The following is an 18,265-nucleotide window of genomic DNA, read 5'->3' as shown; positions in this document are numbered from 1 at the left end:
CATGAGATAACTCTCAAAGCCCTAATTCACTCATCAAATATTGCTTATTTTCTCCCTTCCCTACTCACTATATTTATAGCCAACTTCCCTAATAAACTCTTAACTAATTACTAATATACCCCTAATATTCCTCTACTACCGTTCCTATTATTACCGGCCCTAAAACACACCTTGTCCTCAAGGTGTGGCTAAGAAACAGGAAAGACAAAAACAGGGGAAAAAATTGCCAAAGATTTGAAACTTGGTCTTGTAAACATGCTGGCATAATGGGCTTCATTCACTTTCTTCAGCCCACTTCAAAAAATAATTCTCAAGCCAGGTTCCACTTCAAAAACTTTCGCTGCTTTGTAGGTCTTTGCAATTAAAATCAAGCCCATTCCAACCAAAATTAAGTTGCATTTTTTCCATGACCATGACCCCCACCTTCTGACATGTCACATGGGTAAGGGATCTCTTCCCTTCATCTTCACGAAATCTGCACTTCCCCCTAGTCCTCATCTCCGCCCAAACTTGCTTATGCCGGTGTCTGTTTCCATTTTCGTGTGAACCGTCCACCACCGCTCTTTCACTGTCATTTCTTCTCTACCCTTGCATCGGCACCTTTCCCAGTTGATCATCTCACACCTTCGTACCCTCGATCGCCGGCGATTTCCTCGAATAACTTTCGCCTCTATCACCGAGAACACATCTTCATGAAATTTCCAGCAGCATCTTCCGCACGACTTCGTCCCTATCCGCCAATGTATTCTTCACCGTCGGTATTCTCCGGTTGCCATACCTCCCACTATTTGTTAACAAAACTTGCAGCACCTTCCCCAAACCTTTTCTTGGTTTGTCTTTACGATCATCGTCGGCAATAGATTTCGTCAACAGTTTGTTCATGGTCCCATTCCGATCCCTCTGCTACCTCCGCTCGTCCTTTCCGTCGCCGCCTCTTCCAAGTTGTCGTCTCCAACCCTCGCATCCGCGTACGACGATCTCTCCGGGGAAATCTTACCCCCCCGCCTACAATGCCTTTTCAACTCTTTTGAAGGAAAGTAAACATCGACGATCTTTTGGTTGGTTGTTCTATGGTCCTCCATCACTCCATCACTCTCCATTAATCCTTTCTCACCTTTGTTCTTCGATTTCTCGTTCTCCTTCCTAGTTTTCTTCGCAAGATGATTCGGAGGCTTCTTTTCTTCTTCTCCCTCACTGCTTACAGCATTTTTCCCTCTGTGACAACAGATTTTGCAACTTTTTGCACAGAATCAGTTTCCACCACACTTTTTTGGCTCAATTGATACCGATTCCATAATTCCTTTCCCTTTATTGGTCACCGTTTCCTCCAACGAAGCTGACCTTGGATCATCGCCCATCCAAATCTCCAGGTGATACAAAACCAAATTCAACTGCTTCAACAGAAAACCAACCTTTCCGTTAAGCTCCTTGAATTGAGAATCCATCCTTGATTCCATTGATGCTTGCGTTTCTCCCACTTCAAGCAAGTTCTCTTCCTAAGATTCACCGCTCTGATACCCATTGATAGAACCCGAATATATTGAAATATAGAAAGTAACGGAAATACAAGATAACCAAGTGTTCGAGGTACTTGGACACTCCCAATCTTGAGATAACTCTCAAGTCCTAATTCACTCACCAAATATTGCTTATCTTCTCCCTCTCTACTCACTGTATTTATGGTCAACTTTCCTAACAAACTCTTAACTAATTACTAATATACCCTAATATTCCTCTACTACCATTCCTACCAGATTTCTTATCGGTTTTGTCAAAGTTAGCTCTACCATATCTTTTGTTTCATTTCTTCTGGAACAATCACAAACACTTTTTTGATTATGGATCTACTACCAGAAACTCAATGCGTAATCTTAGCAACGCCCAGGAATCCGCTTGACATCTCAGCGGCGGGATTGGATACCCGCAGGCTTATTACCAGAAAACAAATGAAAGAGTGGGAACATGAGTCTTTTATTGTGTTGTATTCCGTCCCTTGGCTTGTTTCATAAGATTTGCCCTCATCACATGATTGTTTGCTATGATTGTTTGCTCTCATAGTTTCAGATCTTGTGTTTTTTGGAATTTTGTAAGGGCCAATGTTCCTTCATGGGTTATATTTGATTGTATTTGCTTTACTTTTCCGGATTAGTCCAGTTATGCACCATATTTGGTCGTATTTGCTTTATTTGCTTTATTTTGTTTATTATGTTCCTTTGTACTTTGAGCATAGACTCTTTTAATTTTATCAATGAAAAGCCCTATTTCCTTTAAAAAGAAAAATTCTCCCTCACTCGTGGATTTGAAATTTTGTAGAAAACCCAACAAGTGGAAATCAATATTAATAAAAGAGGAAATGACTTTATAGGGAGGGTTTGAACACAAACCTTCTACTCTAATACCATCTAGAATTTGGATTAAATATTGATAGTCAAAATCAATATTGGCTTTTATTGGAAAATCCAACACAACCCTGCCATATTTTATAGTTTAGTATCAAGGAATGCACTTCTTAGCAAGAGCATGCACATACAACAAATAAAGTATAAATGACTCGGAACTCGTACACAAACAATAAGTTGATGTTCGTAATCTGTAGTGCATAAGCCAACTTAGAAACCTACTTGTGACTGCAATCTCAACTTGTCCTTCTTTAGCAAGGAGATCTCTACTTCAGCCTGTTTACATAACCAATAATATGAGAATATTTTAGTGCTTTCAATCAACTATAAGCAGAAAATAAGAGAACACAGGAACATGAGTGATTATGCTGCAAGATCTATACAAGCACCAATAGTTTATAGATAGACAGAAATTGAGAAAAATGAAAAGTTATACACAAACCGATAGACAGAACTTGAGAAAAATTCTACGCAATCTATGGGATACCCACAACGACTTTCATTGAGATAAAAATGAAAGAATACAAGGGCACAAAAAAACAAACCCCACAAAAGAGAGAGGAATTCCTCTAAAAGAAGGGACTCTAACCGAACAAAATAGAACCTATAGAATAATTACAAAAGATCTAAATAAAAACATAAAAGAGAAGTAAGATATCTAACAAGAGATCAAACCTCGTAAGAGTCCAAATCTATGGAATTACCATAAAAATGCAGCACAATTGACACTTATATCAAGAGAATGAACTACAAAGATTTACTAGAATAACGGTCCAAAACCACAAAATAATCATCTTTGATAGGAAGAGGAGGGCCACTTTATCATAAACACAACACCGGAGTAAACCACTGCAGTATTGCTGTCTCAACGAAGCATGAATAGGATGTTTTTAAAATAAAATAAGGGAAAGGAACATTACAATTTCTTTTGTGCGTCTGAGGTAACTAACCACACTCTGAATACCAGCATCCCCAACCATTTCGGTTGTATTACTTTCAGAAGAAACTCCAGCCAACTTTTGATCCTTCTCCACCAAACGAATGTGGAAAGCCTCAAGTTGAGCATGCAGAATTTTATTCTAGAAAATGAACATCATTAGAACAAATAAGGAATGAAAAAACAAACAAACAAACTGAGATTTCACATGTTCTAGCAACTTCCACAAACTTAAAAGGAAACAAACACCTAAGAAGCGAAAGGATAAATACAAAAAATACACACGAACAAAAGAAAATTGAAGTTTTTTTATTATTATTATTTGTTTGTCTATATTCCACAACGTAGACAGAAAATGCAGGAATTTAAGTAGATTCTACGCCAATTTTTAATTTTTCTTTGAATTGTTCAAGACTTTTCATTGGTATGATGAACATTTTTTGAATAAACGAAAACAAAAAAAAAAAAAGGGAAAACAAAACAAAACAAAACAAAAAAAAGAAGTAAAATAAAACAATTATAACCAAATACAACCCATAACAGAACTAAAAATAAATTACAACCAAATAGAACCCGTAATAGAACAATAATGACTAAGAACGAATCACCAAACACCCACTGGAATTGAGAAATGGAGAACAAACGGCCATGCAAAGAGGACTAACATAAGGAGACAAGAAATGAGAGGGCAGCTTCCATCAAAGGTAGGAGTAGCAATTCAGCTATCCACAAAGCAAAAAGACTTGCCACATTTGCTTAAACTGGATTGCATTTTTCTTACGAGCTTAAGTTTTAGCTTTGCTTCTTGTTTTGCTCCAAGTGTGCTTGGTAAGTACTGTTCTGTTTCTACATTTGTAGTTTGAGCGAGGTCTCTTTTCATTATTTCAATAAAAAGTCTGTTTTCCATTTGAAAAGAAAAAATCCATATAAGAACACTAACTCGACTAGAGCATTTGGAATTCCATAAGGCCTCACAAACAGGCTTATCCATAAAAACGCAGTCAAGTGATTGGAAAGGGAGCTAACAAAAATTCTAGAGGAATCCAAATTTCAACTTCGACAATCAGGTTGAAAAGCCACTCTTTTACCTGATACAAACAGAAAGCCAGACATTCTTCATCTCTCAGCAATTTGTCTGAAAAATGATTCATGATCTAGTATTTGCATCCTAATGAACAAAAATCAAACCATTGTGTAATAACACAAAACTGAATAAACTAGGAAAATTTTCCAGACATGTGCTCCAATAGTTCTCCTACAATTGCAGATCAAATATCTAGAATAAATATTCAAACTCAGAAGAAGACCTTTTTCTCATCCTATCCTTGATGCTTCATATTCTGCATATGAAGTCTTTAAAAGCTTCTCTAAATTTCCTCAGTTTGAAGCTAAATACAGAGCCAGCCCAACCTTGTAATCTATCATTAGAAATCATATTTATAATTGCACTACCACTTTCATTTCCCATCTCATGGAAAACCCTTTTCACTCCGCTTAGCCCTATCCCCCTCTAGGGGTATTTTAGTGATAGGTTCTATAGGAACGGGACGATCCTAGAAGACAGTGAATGCCACCCATGATCAACAGTTGCGGAAGGAGATGTGGCCATAGATGTTCTCAAGGCTCACTTAGCTAATGCTCAAAATAGAATGAAGAAATTTACTGATCACAAACACCTAGAGGTAACCACTGAAGTGGGAGATTGGGTGTACCTAAAGATTCGTCCGTATAGAAAGAGGAGGAATGAGAAGCTGACTCCCAAATTCTTTGGGCCCTATCGTATCGAGGAATGTATAGGAACAATTGCCTATATGTTGCAATTGCCTTCAGAAGCCACCATCCACCCATTTTTTCATGCATCTCAACTCAAGAAGGCAGTGGGCTCTCATTCAATGGTACAAGTTGAGCCACCAATTTTGTCATATATGTATGAGTGGGTAGCAGAACCGGATGACATATTTGACTATTAGCAGGATGTGCAATATGGAGATGTGGAGTTGTTAGTTGGAAGAATCTACCCGAACATGAAGCTACATGGATGGTTTTAAAGGACTTTCAACAACAATTCCCTGACTACAACCTTGAGGACAAAGTTCATCTAACCTCGGAAGGTGATGTTAGGTCTCCAGTATTACTGAAATACTCATGTTTGGGGTAAAAAGGGGAACCCAGGGTAAAAGTTTGTTAGCATGGGGGTCCCATTAAGACAATAATGGGAGTAAGTGTAGTCAGTAAATAAAATAACGTATAGTGGGTAGGGAGGTTTATGTTTTTTGTCTATAGAAACGTAGTCGTGAAGAGGGAGAGGACTAGCTCTCTACTATAAGCTGGACTGCGAAGTCTTCCGGTTCTGTTTTAGCTATTTAATATTACTAACAGTACGGAAATACCATACAAAACTCCACAAAGATTTAACGAAAAATAGGTCAAAATTCTCCCTTGTCTCCTAAATTGGATTATGAATCTGAAGAAAATTTTCAAAGCAATACGCTTAGATTTATTATTCCAGTTAAAAGAAAATTGGGGTTTATTCCTAATTATTTTATTTTCCATCATTAATTCCATTTTGGTATTTTTCATTTATGTATTTTCTTTATTAGTTTATTGATGTCTATTTATTCACCTCGTTGAAGATTGATTATGTACTCTAAATTACTCTGATTCATTCAATAATATACAAATTTAACATGGTATCAGAGCATTAGGTTTATTAGGATTTTGTCTCATTAAAATCTAGCCAACATAGCCAAATAAGTTCTCTACCTCCATCGATCGGTCGATGGAGGCGGACCCATCACCCATTAGGGTTTGAGTATAGTTATTCTTGTCGTCATCCCAGATCCACGTAGACCCTTCTACCAAATCCTGATCTCACATACCAGAGCATTAGGGTTTCAGCTTCAGCCGCTACTTCATCCTATCAGCTTCACTCGTCGCACTTCAAATCCCACTCTGACCCATTCACGCCGCTCCAGACCTATACCACCGTTGCCCTCCAACTTGTTCAACGCCAGATCTAGTTGCCCCATGCTCCGATTTGTGCCTCCAAGTCGTCGACCACAGATCTGCATGCGCACAGCTACCTTGACCTCAAATCTGTCCGCAAAACTCCGTCGACAATAGTGTCACCCACATCCGTTGTGAAATCCTCGACCACTCAGATGCGTCCGTCCATCGACCAAGTTCGTCGCGCCGCCCAGGTCCGACTCAAGTTACCCATCCATGTTGCACCAAATCCCTACGACGTTATCTCTCTTTGTCCATCATCTTTCTTCACACATCTCGTGAGTTTTGCACTCTGTCCCGTTCAGGTTTATTTTAACTAGTCCATTCAGCCTAGATCAGGTCTGGATCAATTTATTGGTCAAAACCACTTTGGTCATATTGGTTCGATTAATTCTGGTTCGATCAGTTTAGTTCTTTGGTTCAGTTTGGTTTAGTTTAAGTTGGTTCAATTTGGTTTATTTACGATTATGGCAAATCTCTGTTTGCATAAAGGCCTTTGTTCTGTTCTCAAATCAGTCATTTTTAGGTTTTTGTAGATCTCTTATGAGGATCTTTGTTTTCAACCCAGAAGTTGTTGTAGGTTTTGTTACAGATCTCTATATGAAGACCAATGTTTCTAGCCCAGAAGTTTTTGTTTCCGTTCTTCGTGGGTTTATGTTTCCAACCTATTTTATGTTTTCGTTCTTCGTGGGTTTTTGTTTCCATCCCAAATTTGCTGATTTATTTCGGAAGTCATCTTTAAAAACTCAAGTTGTTCATCAATCTACCACCTTGAGTTTGAGTGAGGGTGTTAAAAAGAAATTAGGGTTTATTCCTCATTATTTTATTTTCCATCATTATTTCCATTTTGATATTTTCCTTTATTAGTTTATTGATGTCTATTTATTCACCTTATAGAAGGTTGATTATGTACTCTGAATTACTCTAATTTATTCAATAATATACAAATTTAACAATTCCCAAGACCTCAAGTATTCCACAAAATAAATTTCATAATGAGAGATTGCAAAGATACAACCTGATCCAAATTGTGTTGAGTTTTACAAAATTGCAATTCATAAACCTCATCAATGGAGGAAAGATAAACATCATGGGTTGACTTTGTTAGATATATAATTAAATCTACCTTTACCCATCAGCTTAAGCTTTTGGGTCAATCGGTGGTTTAAGATGGTATCAGAGTAGGTGGTCCAGGGAGGTCCTGTATTCAAGCCTTTGCAATGTTGTTTCCTCCCCATATTGATTTTCACTTGTTGGGTCTTCTTCAAGAAGCCCACAAGTGAGGGAGTGTTTTTTTCTTTAAAAGGAAACGAGTCTATATTAATTGAATAGTGAGACAAAAGCTCAAGTGAGCAATAGGCCTAAGGATTAGCAAGCGTACTCGGACATCTCAACTAGGTTGACACCCCCATAGCGCCCTCATCATATCCAAAATACATCCATACATACATACACAAAAAGGACGAGAAATGGCTGAAACGCAACCAAAACAATGCAAAATGCTTAGCTAGACCAATCAAATGGTCGGTACAAGATAGAACAATATGGGAGTGTTAGATATATAATTAAATCTACTTTACTCATAAGCTTAAGTTTTTTGTTCAATCGGTGGTTTAAGAGGCCTTGTGGTATAAAGGAGATAGTCTCAATAAATGACTAAGAGGTCAAGGATTCAATCCATGGTGGCCACTTACCTAGAAATATATTTCCTACGAGTTTTCTTGATACCAATGTTATAAGGTCAGGCGGGTTGTCCCGTATGATTAATCGAGGTGTGCGTAAGCTAGTCTGGACACTCACAAATATAAAAAAAACAATCAGTGGAGGAATGATGGGATGGTATTAAATAAGACAAAGGAGAAAGACTTAGAGATGTGATTCATCCACTCTTCTATCCCTTGAAACAAAATTGCAAAAACTTCACCTCACTGCAATTATTCAACAAAAAATTCTCATCAAAAGCTAGAACCACATCATTAGTATCGAATTCTTCGCTACTCACACTAACAACCAAATCATCATCAGATTCGGTATGAATTAAGGACCTTTTTGGAGAAGAACAACAAGGAACACTCCTACTAAATTGCATCTTACATTTCGAAAGAGGGAAATTTGAATGCTTAAACTTTTGCGAAGAACGAAGTGGCCTCGAAGAATTGGAAGTTGTCTTTGATGAATCTAATGTTGGTACTTGAGCAAAAGTGCACCCATTTTCAATACTATTGGAGTTAACTTCAACAATCTTGTACCTCCAACCATCTTCCCAACATTTTCTCCATCTTTTGTCTAGCCTTTCAGGTCCGTGAGCAGTACTATGGTCAGTGGGTAGCTACTAGGCGTTTCTCGAGTGTTTTAGTTTTGCTAAAATGGAAGTTGAAAGTTGCAAAATAATGATTCATTCTTCTGCCTTTGGTAAAATTCTGGCTTGTCCTTCATGGATGATATGGAAGATATGAGCTCGTTTGTAGACTATACCTCAGAGCTCCTTCAAAGACCAAGCAACCTTTTTTTTAGAAATGGTGACGACTCAGTTGCAACAAGGCTTTCAAAATTTCGCTCTACCTCTAGTTGGATTTTAAACTATGTTGTTTGGCCTATTTCAAGAGGACGACGCTTCATTTATGTTCCTACGAAAGCTTCAAATCAGGGTTGGCCGACTTTCTTGGATGTGCTCAATGGCTTCTTGAAAAAAATGGTCTTTAATCCAACAAATTCATCATCTTTCTTTATCAAATTCCTTGCAAACAAATAAGCCCCCTTTAGAGCTTTCCACGTTAGGAGTTAAGAATAAAAGTTTTGTAGATGTTGTGAAGGATTTTTCCCAGCCGAAGTCCTCAGTTTTGGCAAAGTTTTGGCAAAGGAATAACAGAACATAGATTCTTTTGGGTCCGAAAAAAATTCTAATGTGTTCAAGGTAGATTTTAACAACTTATGGGTCACTTCAAGATTGTTTGTGTTTAATGATTGGAAGGAGATTGCTAAGACTTTGGAAAAGCACTTTCAAACCAAAGTTATTATTAATCCCCTGTTTGCTGAGAAGGCTTTGATCAAAATTTATCAAGGAAAGTTAGAGGAGTTGGTTGAATCTCCTTGCAAGTGGCAGGAGATCGGTCCTTATCATTTGCTTTTAGAAAGGTGGGACAAATTTCAGCACAGTCAACCTTTATTAATAAATGGGTTTGGAGGATGGGCTACAATTAAGAATCTTCCATTAGATTATTGGTGTAAAAAAACCTTTGAAGCCATTGGTGGGAACTTTGGGGGTCTTGAAAACATTGCATCAGAAACTCTCAACCTTCTTAATTGTACAGAAGCAAAAATCCAAGTCAAGAAAAATTTGTGTGGTTTCGTGCCTTCAACTATTGAGATTAAAGATGTGAAGAGGGGCAAGATTTTCTTAAACTTCGGTGATATTGAGGCAGTTGATCCTTCAATGTTTATTCATGGGAGCTATTTATAAATGATTTCTCAAATCCCATTGATTTATTTAAACAAGTTATGCAAGACGAAGGAATAGTTCCTCTTCCCCAAAATCCTGACATTGATTTTCTTGCTTCTTTTCAAACTCTTCCAAGATTTTCAAGGAAACCTTTCGAATCACTTTCAAAAGACTACTCTTCTTAACTATTGAAGTCCTGGAATATCAAAAGACAACAGCGCTTTATTAAATTTAATATTAAAAAATAAAAAAAGAAAAAAGAAAAAAGAAAAAAGCTCTCCCTTATTCTCGAGAAAGGCAGAGAAGAACGACTTTTTGCAGCCAACCTAATTGAAGTCAGAAAGAAGGTTGTGTCGATTTGGAAGCCCATAGCAAAGGAAGGGGAAGGGCTTTTATCCCCTCTCTCACTCTCCTGTAGATGGTGTTGCAATTATCTCTTCTAAGAAAAAGAGTTTGCCCATTCCCGCTCTTCCTAAGAACTACTCTCGTAAGATATTTCCACTCCATTTCAAAGATACTGAGGTAAATTCAGATGTCTTAGAGGAAAGATGTGTTCTTGTGCAAATTCTAGCGTTGGCATCTAAAAAGACAAGGTCACTTCCCTCAAGTTCTCATCCTCCTCAAGTCTTCTCCAAATGTTTTATATCCTTTCCGGATTCAAACATTAAGTTGATTAAGGAAGTGCCAAAAGATCCTTCACCAGAAGCTTTCCAGCCTGAAGAAGATTCAAATGATGAATCCATATTAAGTGTAAGTAGTGATGAACATGATATGGCTTTAACTCAGTATCTGAAGAAGTCAATTCTGAGGACATTTCTAGAGAAGATTTCGCAGCTTTACTCTAAAAGTTCGGCTAAGGATAAATCAGGCCAGAAGCCATTTTCTCCGCTAGCACCCTCTCAAATCCCTTCCAAGTTTTCTTCTTCGGTTGAGGAGTGTGGTTTGGTTCTTGGGAAAGCCTCTTTTCACACTCCTAAAGCTAGTTATTGATTGTATTGGTCTCTTGTTTGCATTAATGAAATTTCTTCACTTGGATCACCCGTGGACTTAGAGGTATTTTGAAACAGCTCTTTAAAATGTTTCTGCAAAGACACCCTATGGTTGTTTTAGCTCGAGAGTCAAAGGCGGAGGAAGTGGCTAGTTTTCTTATAAAATCATTTTGGAATCCTAAAGAATTTGGCTGGGCTTTTGTTGATACATTAGAAAATATGGAGGCAGGTTATCTTCGTGGGTTGTAAGTAAGCTGTCAGCCTTGGAATTTCTCAAATGGGGATTCTTTCAGGAGATTCAAAGGAATTAGCAAATTTTTTTTTGAAAAGGAAACAGGTCAATATATTAAAATAAAAAAGAGCTAAAGCTCATAGTACAAGAGGGTTATACAATGAGCAAAGCAAAACGGAAATACTAGGACTTCTTTTAGGATTAGGAGGTGCACCCAGGTGTCTCAACTAGGTTGACACCCCCCTTAGCACCCTCGTCACATCCAATGTAACCACAGAGGAGAGAAGAAACACTAAAGAGAGTACAAATCGAGGTACAAAACCCAAAATAGTGGCTTAAAATAGAGCCAAAACAGTGGCCTAAAACTGAGGGGGATAATTAAAGAGTTCAAAAAGGATGGGGGGGGGGGGGGGGGGAGGGAACTAGAATAAGAGAAACAAGGCGTCCGGCACGAATTATTGTTGTCCAAAGGGGGAAGTGAAGATGATAGCCCCCCAGTTAAGGTTGAGATCCAATAGACTATAAGCATTGAATGGTTTTGAGAGGATGCACCAAGAGGAAGCTTGACGGCGGGTGGAATCGAGGCGATCTTGACATCCAAGAGCTTTGTTGTGAAAAATCCTTTGATTTCTTTTGAACCAAAAGTCTGCCAAGAGAGCTTTTATTGCATTACACCAAAGAAGTCGGATAGGGTTGTGGAGGCTAGGACCAGCAAGAAGTTCCAGCACGTTGCCTTTGAAGTCATTGCACATAATCCATGAAAAGTTGAAGCACAGCAGCTTTTTCCAGCACCAGGCTTAATAAGGGCAGGTGAAAAAAAGGTGAAGGGAGTCTTCACTATGTTGGAGACAGAAAGGGCAGATTGAGGGTGATAGGGAGGTTGAAGGCTGCTTCCTTTGAAGAACATCAGCTACATTCAGCTGTCCGTATAGCATTATCCATATGAGAATATTGACTCTTCTAGGGCTTTTTATCTTCCAAATGGCCGAGTAAAGGGACTTATCCAAAGGGGAGAAAGGGGAGAGATGCAGTTTAAGGGAGTTAACTGTATAAAAACCAGTGGCTGAAATAGACCATACCCTTTTATCAAAAGAATCAGATGGACTTCTACTTGCAATTTTCCCCAACAACTCTTGGAAGGCCAGCACTTCTTCATCTTTAAGCAATCTTCGAAAGGAAATGAACCAAGAGGCTAAGCAGTTGTCCCAATGGTCAACAACTGAACCATTGGGTAACAAGGTGATTCTAAATAGGCTTGGATACTGGTACTGAAGGGGGAAGATCCTTCCCATGGATCTAACCAAAAAGCAATTCGGCTGCCATTACCAAGTTTGAAAGTGGCCAAGGATTCTATCTTAAGCCAAGTCTTTGAGATGCTAATCCATGGACTTTTCAAGCTTCTACCACCTTTCCCTGTTGTGTGCCAATCAAAGGAGTCTTTACCATGAATACTTCTGATTACTTTGCCCTAAAGAGAATTTTCTTCATTGAAATATCTCCACCCCCATTTAGCAAGGAGTGCAATGTCCATATCAAGCTTAAGGATCCACCCCTTCTTCTTTTTCACTCGGTAATCTTCAACAGCTTCATTGGCAATAAGAATAGGATCCAAGATTTGTCTTCCTTCTATGAAAGCACTTTGGGAGGGAGCAATGATGTTAGGCATTACCACTTTCAGTCTCTTGGCTAGCACCTTAGCAATGACTTTATAGATTAAGGAGGTTAAGCTAATTGGCCTAAGTCACTGACCTTGATTGCTAATTTCTTCTTTTGAATTCAGCATATGAAGTTCTCTTTTATACAAGTATTGATCTTGCCATTCTTGCAAAAATCATCAAATGCGTCTTCAAAGCTTGACTTGAGAGGAATCCAAAATTTCAACAAAAATTCAAGTGAAGCCATCGAGGCCTGGGGCTTTGTTTCTGCTGAGAGCTTTTATAGCTGAGAAAATTTCTGTGGCTGAAAATTTGGCTTGCAAGGACTAATTCTGATTTAAATTTACACATGACCAATCTAGATTTAGAGGAATGTGTCTCCTCCCTGGGATTTTAGGAAAAGGTTGCTATAATAATTGATTATTAGGCTTTCAATTTCTGAACTAGACTTTGTTGGCACTCCTTGCTCATCAACTAGCTCATTTATGAAGTTTCTCCTTTTCTTTGCTACTAAGAATCTGTGAAAGAAGCTTGTATTCTCATCTCCCAGCTTGAGCCACTTTAACTTGCTTTTCTAAATTAGGTTGATTTCTTCCGACCTCAATAAAGACATAAGATCTGATTTTAAGGATGACCATAATGCATAATCACTGTTGGAAAGGGGGGAAATCTCAGCAAGAGTATACCATTTTTCAATTTCTGCTAACAACCTCTCCTTTTTTTGGTCTTCCTTGTAGTTATAATGCCACATTTTTACTGTTGTTTTGACTTCTTTTAACTTCTGATTGAGTACAAAACCAGTCCAACCATGTACTTTGTTGTTAAACCATGCCTTCTCAATGATTTGGATACACTCCTTATTGAGCAACCAGCTGTTGCAAAACCTGAAAGGGAGGGCCCCCAGCTGAAGGAGCCCGCCTCTAGTAAAATTGGGTAGTGATCTGAGAATATTTGGGTTTGTCTATTGGCTCTTGAATTTTCAAATAACTCATCCCATTCTTTTGATATAAAAAACCGGTCTAAAAGGGATCTTGAGACTGAACTGTCTTCCCTTGACCAAGTGAAACTCCCATTACTCAAACTGACTTCCAAAAGTTTTGCTTGTTCTATGAATCCATTGAATTTTCTCATGCCTCTAGTGCTTCGGCCCAAAGGGAACCTCTCATGTGCCCACCTTGTGATATTAAAATCTCCACCAATGCACCATGCCTCTTCACAATAAGCTGCAAGAGAGAGTAATGCTTCCCACACAAATTTTCTTTCTTTGTAATCGGTTGGCCCATATACATTAGTAATCCAGCAATTCTTTTTACAGATAGTGGTACATTTTATTGATAAGGAATAACCTCCTTTTAGAGTCTCAAATACTGAAATCAAATTCGTATCCCACATTGTCAACATTCCACCAGAAGCACCATAAGATTCAACAAAATCCCAGCCGATCTCTTTGGAACACAATATAGATTTAATAAAGCTTGCATCAAAATTTTCTTTCTTGGATTTTTGAATTAACACTACTGAGGGGTTAATTTTCTTTAAGAAGCACTTGAGAGCCAGCCTTTTATTACTATCTTTGAGACCTCTTGTGTTCCAAGTCACTATTTTCATCTTTTCGTGTTTCGAGTTTCAATGGAAGTTGTAAAACCCTAAACCCTACATTTTTACTTGAGATCCAATTGATTTCAAAAGTTTGCTTCATATGGGCTTTGATCTTTTTTTGTGCTTCCAGCTTCAAACTCGAATTTTTCTTGTCTAGAATGCTTCATCCATAGTCAAAACTCTTAAACTGTTAAGTTCCAAGTTTTGGCCTTTGCTGAAAGTCTCTTCAGTTGGAAGGATCTCTTGCCTCATGGACTATTGTAATTAGTGTTTTTTTTTTTTTTTTTTGAAAAGGAAACAGCCTTTATTAATCAATATAACTATTGTAATTAGTTTTTGAAGGCTTGGTCTCTCATTATTAACTGGGTTAGTAAGTTACCTTCCACTTCCATAAGTAGATATTCATCTTCGGTATTTGGATGCTTCTTAACATTAGTAATAACTTGCATGAAGATTTTTCTTGGGGATTTCTCTCCTTTGATGCTTTGTTGCATCAACAAGCTTAAGGTAATTGGTAAGTAGAGTCATGATCATCATGTATATTTTCAAAGACATCTCAAGTTATTAGTCTCTTTTCGTTAATTCAATAAAAAGTTAGCATAGCTCTTATTTGAGGAATTACCTGTTCATTGAGTTCAGCATATGCCTTGTCAGCCTTATTCTTGAAATCCTCAAGTGCTACTTTCGCACCTTCCCACTTGGCCATTAGTTCTTCCTACATAGGACATCAAGCATAGTCATGCAGAAAAATTAAGTAAAAAATACATACATGGCATAATAACACTAAATAAAATCAATAGCATAGTATAGAATTAAACCAAAAAAAAAAAAAAAAACAAACAAACAAACAAGAACAAGAACAAATAAATAAAAGAAAATTAGGGATCTAATAAACAAATTTTATCTCATCTAATAGGCATTTATAAAGGTAAGCTCCTCTTCGCTAATTTTCTTTATGAAGAGGCACTGTGTATTCAACCGTACACTTGACAAGCTGCTAAGAACTATTTGAAAAAAACAAAAGTCCACTTGACTAAGGATAAAACATAATCCTAAAAAATCCTCACACCTGGTTGAATGTTACAACTAAAAAAGAAAACAATTGTTCAAAATCCCTTAAAGGGATAAGGAAAAATCACATTTGAAGAGCCTTTTCTTAAGCAGCAGAAGTGCAAAGAAAAACATTACATTGTCTGTTTTGCAAGCATCAGCTAATTTACGAAGCCCGGCTGCCTCCTCTTGTACAGAAGCCAAAGCTTGTGATGTTTTTGTCAACTCCTGAATTGTCTCTGACTGGAGAATGACCTGATACAAAGGAAGGAGAAGTCCATCGAGACCTTAACATTCTTGACAAACGAGAAGAATTAAGTAACCACTTCATGTGCAAAATCAAGATGCTTTATTTTCCATTTACCAAATTAATACAAGAATGGACATAATATCTAACCTGTCTTTCATAATTAGCTTGAGCAGTACGCCACTTTTGCTGTTCCCTTTCCAAATCTTCCTTTAAATAAGATATCTGAATTTCCATTTCCTGAATCTTAGACCTATAGAAAATAATTGCTCTTTTGGATGAGTTAACTACACGACAACATTGGAGAATTTCTTTTCTAAAAAAAAATTACTCACGTTTTTGCAGCGTTCTCTTCATTCAGAGCTCTAATATCTGCCAGAGAAGATGCAATAGCCTCTTCCTTCAAACTAGCAGCAGAAGCTATTTCTTGAGATTTTAAAATAGATTCATTTTCAAGTTCAGCAACCCTCTGTCTAAGCTGAAGAAGTTCATCTTCTAATGATTTCTTCATTTTCTCAGCCTACAGATGTGCAACTCAGGTATTGGTAACAACGGAAAGAAAGAAGATGAAGAAGAAGGAAACAAAAAGAACAAATGTTTCCAGTCCTAAGTACAAAAATACCTCAATCTTGAAAGTTTCATGAGCACATTCCATCTGTTTCACAGCTTCTTCATTTACCTGAGCAATGCTCTTGTACTGAAAGATAAAAAATTTAACTCGGGTTACTAAAACGTTTTTCCACAACAAATTATATAAAAATGAAAGTTATGCACCTGTAGCATATGATCTTTACAAGCTTGTGCTTCTTCTTTAAATTTCTGAATCTCTGCCTCTGCTCTACGTAAATCTGTTGCAACCTAGGCCACATTCAACCAGAAGTTGTTAAGACTAAGAACTCTTTCAAATATGCTAAATAAGAGGAACAAACTCTTTCAGATATGCTAAATAAGAGGAACAATAAATCATAAATAAATAATTAGACTGATCAATCTGTGCAAATACGTGCAAATAAGAACTCTTGCAAATATACAAAACAGAAGGTAGAATAAGTCATAAAAAATAACTAGACTGATGAATTTACGCATAAACATGCTATGAGAATGACTCATGGAAGTTGTGAAAGATTTTATCAAATATCGATATAATTGATATAATACAAAATCTAAATGCTTCATGTGGGTAAAAAAACTCTAAACCAAAGCCCAGAGCTTGGAGCTCCTTATAAAAGAAAAACTTGTTTTATTTTAGAAGATTAGTTTAAGAATTACTGTAGATTTATTTTAATTACTGTGGTGACTACGGATTGTAGAATGGATGTCAAAGTTAAGAGTATTTTGGCAAATTGTAAATAAGGAAAGTTAAGTTTGTTACATATTTATTTTAAACTTGTCATTTTTAATGAATCATTAGGTGCGAAATGATAAGAAATTCTAGAAATTATCAAAACTTTATATGTCATCAATTTTCATCATATTAATAGAATAGGTACAGCCTTTTTGGCTAATGTTGTCCAAGCAAATTAGTAATAATCAAAATATATGTTGCAATCACCAATTACTATATGAGAAAACTACCTGATTTGAAGGCTGAGACTTAAGTCCACTCCTATCATCCAACTCAACCACCTGCCAGAAAGATGAAAACAAACAAGAAAAATTACGCTTAGACTGAACCAAGCAATGGATTCCTAAGCTCAGATCCATGCCCTAATAATCATTATCTCCATTATTAGCTCACTGTTGTTATTAGCCTAATACTCATTATTGCACATTGTTGTATTAAGATGCTTCCTTGAGTAATATTACACATTAACCAGAATATGAGTTCAAGGCGCCACCAATTCGAGATGGTGGAAATCTCCTTCACTGTTATGTTCAAACCACATGCAAATACACAAAGTATCACTTAAACACAAAAGTACAATATGGAAGCTTAAATATGAAAACTAACAACGTCAGTTTAAGGGGTGGGACGTGAATTCCCTGATCTGCCCCTCCTAACATATCTATTTATTATTGGAGGTATCACATATTGTTACTAGCCCAGTACTCTTTATAATGCCCAATATTGCTTCAATAGTTCGGAGACTTCAGCAAAAATTACACTACTATTGTTCAAAAGAATCTTCCAAAAACTCCAACACCATATCCATCGTCATTTTTTTAAACAGAAATAATATTTTCCATTGATAAAATGAAAAGAGACTATTGCTCGAATTACAATGAGACTAAATATATTCAAAAAGAAGGGATCAGCAGGCACACCCGATTATCTCAACTAGGTTGACACACCCATTATCTATCATCATTCTTTTAAACAAATTTTTCTTATTCGCATAAGAAAGGATATTGATTTAGGGGCTTTTTGGGTAGATTATCGATTGTATAGAATGCTTTTATTCTTCATTTTGTATTGCTATTTTACTGTTTTTGGTTTTACCAAGGTTTGTTAAGTTTTGGTTAAAATTTTCTTGTAGTTAAGATGTGACCAAGCCCTTTCTCTTTGGGTCTATTTAAAGAGGGTTGATTGTCATTTGAACCATATAATAAAATTCTTCTAAGGTTCTGAAAGAATTGGTTTTCACAAGATATGATTGCTATAAGCTGTAACCAAGACGTCTTACTCTCCTTTGCAAAGGCGCACCCACCTAAGTTGTGCCATCAAAGTTTTATACACGTATACAGTTAAAATACATATCCACTTTTTCAACC

General features: G+C 37.0%; 1 protein-coding gene across 2 annotated transcripts in view; it reads right to left on the bottom strand.

Annotated features, from left to right (window-relative positions):
* The window catches only part of NUA (nuclear pore anchor), a 93,049-nt gene that overhangs the window by 11,885 nt on the left and 62,899 nt on the right, over positions 1–18,265 (bottom strand). For both annotated transcript variants that reach the window (XM_039031771.2, XM_039031772.2), the window contains 9 exons: positions 17,129–17,179; positions 16,328–16,411; positions 16,176–16,250; positions 15,889–16,073; positions 15,704–15,806; positions 15,445–15,561; positions 14,879–14,971; positions 3,320–3,478; positions 2,622–2,675 (listed from right to left, as the gene is read on the bottom strand). In XM_039031771.2, coding sequence (XP_038887699.1) covers positions 2,622–2,675; positions 3,320–3,478; positions 14,879–14,971; positions 15,445–15,561; positions 15,704–15,806; positions 15,889–16,073; positions 16,176–16,250; positions 16,328–16,411; positions 17,129–17,179 — 921 coding nt within the window. The remainder of the gene's footprint in view (positions 1–2,621; positions 2,676–3,319; positions 3,479–14,878; positions 14,972–15,444; positions 15,562–15,703; positions 15,807–15,888; positions 16,074–16,175; positions 16,251–16,327; positions 16,412–17,128; positions 17,180–18,265) is intronic.

This window comes from Benincasa hispida, chromosome 5, assembly GCF_027475165.1.
Source record: "Benincasa hispida cultivar pf3 chromosome 5, pf3_genome.v1.1, whole genome shotgun sequence".
In the NCBI taxonomy this organism is placed as follows: Eukaryota; Viridiplantae; Streptophyta; class Magnoliopsida; order Cucurbitales; family Cucurbitaceae; genus Benincasa; species Benincasa hispida.
The sequence above is the reverse complement of the archived record's forward strand: the minus strand, read 5'-3'. Positions and strand labels throughout refer to the sequence as shown.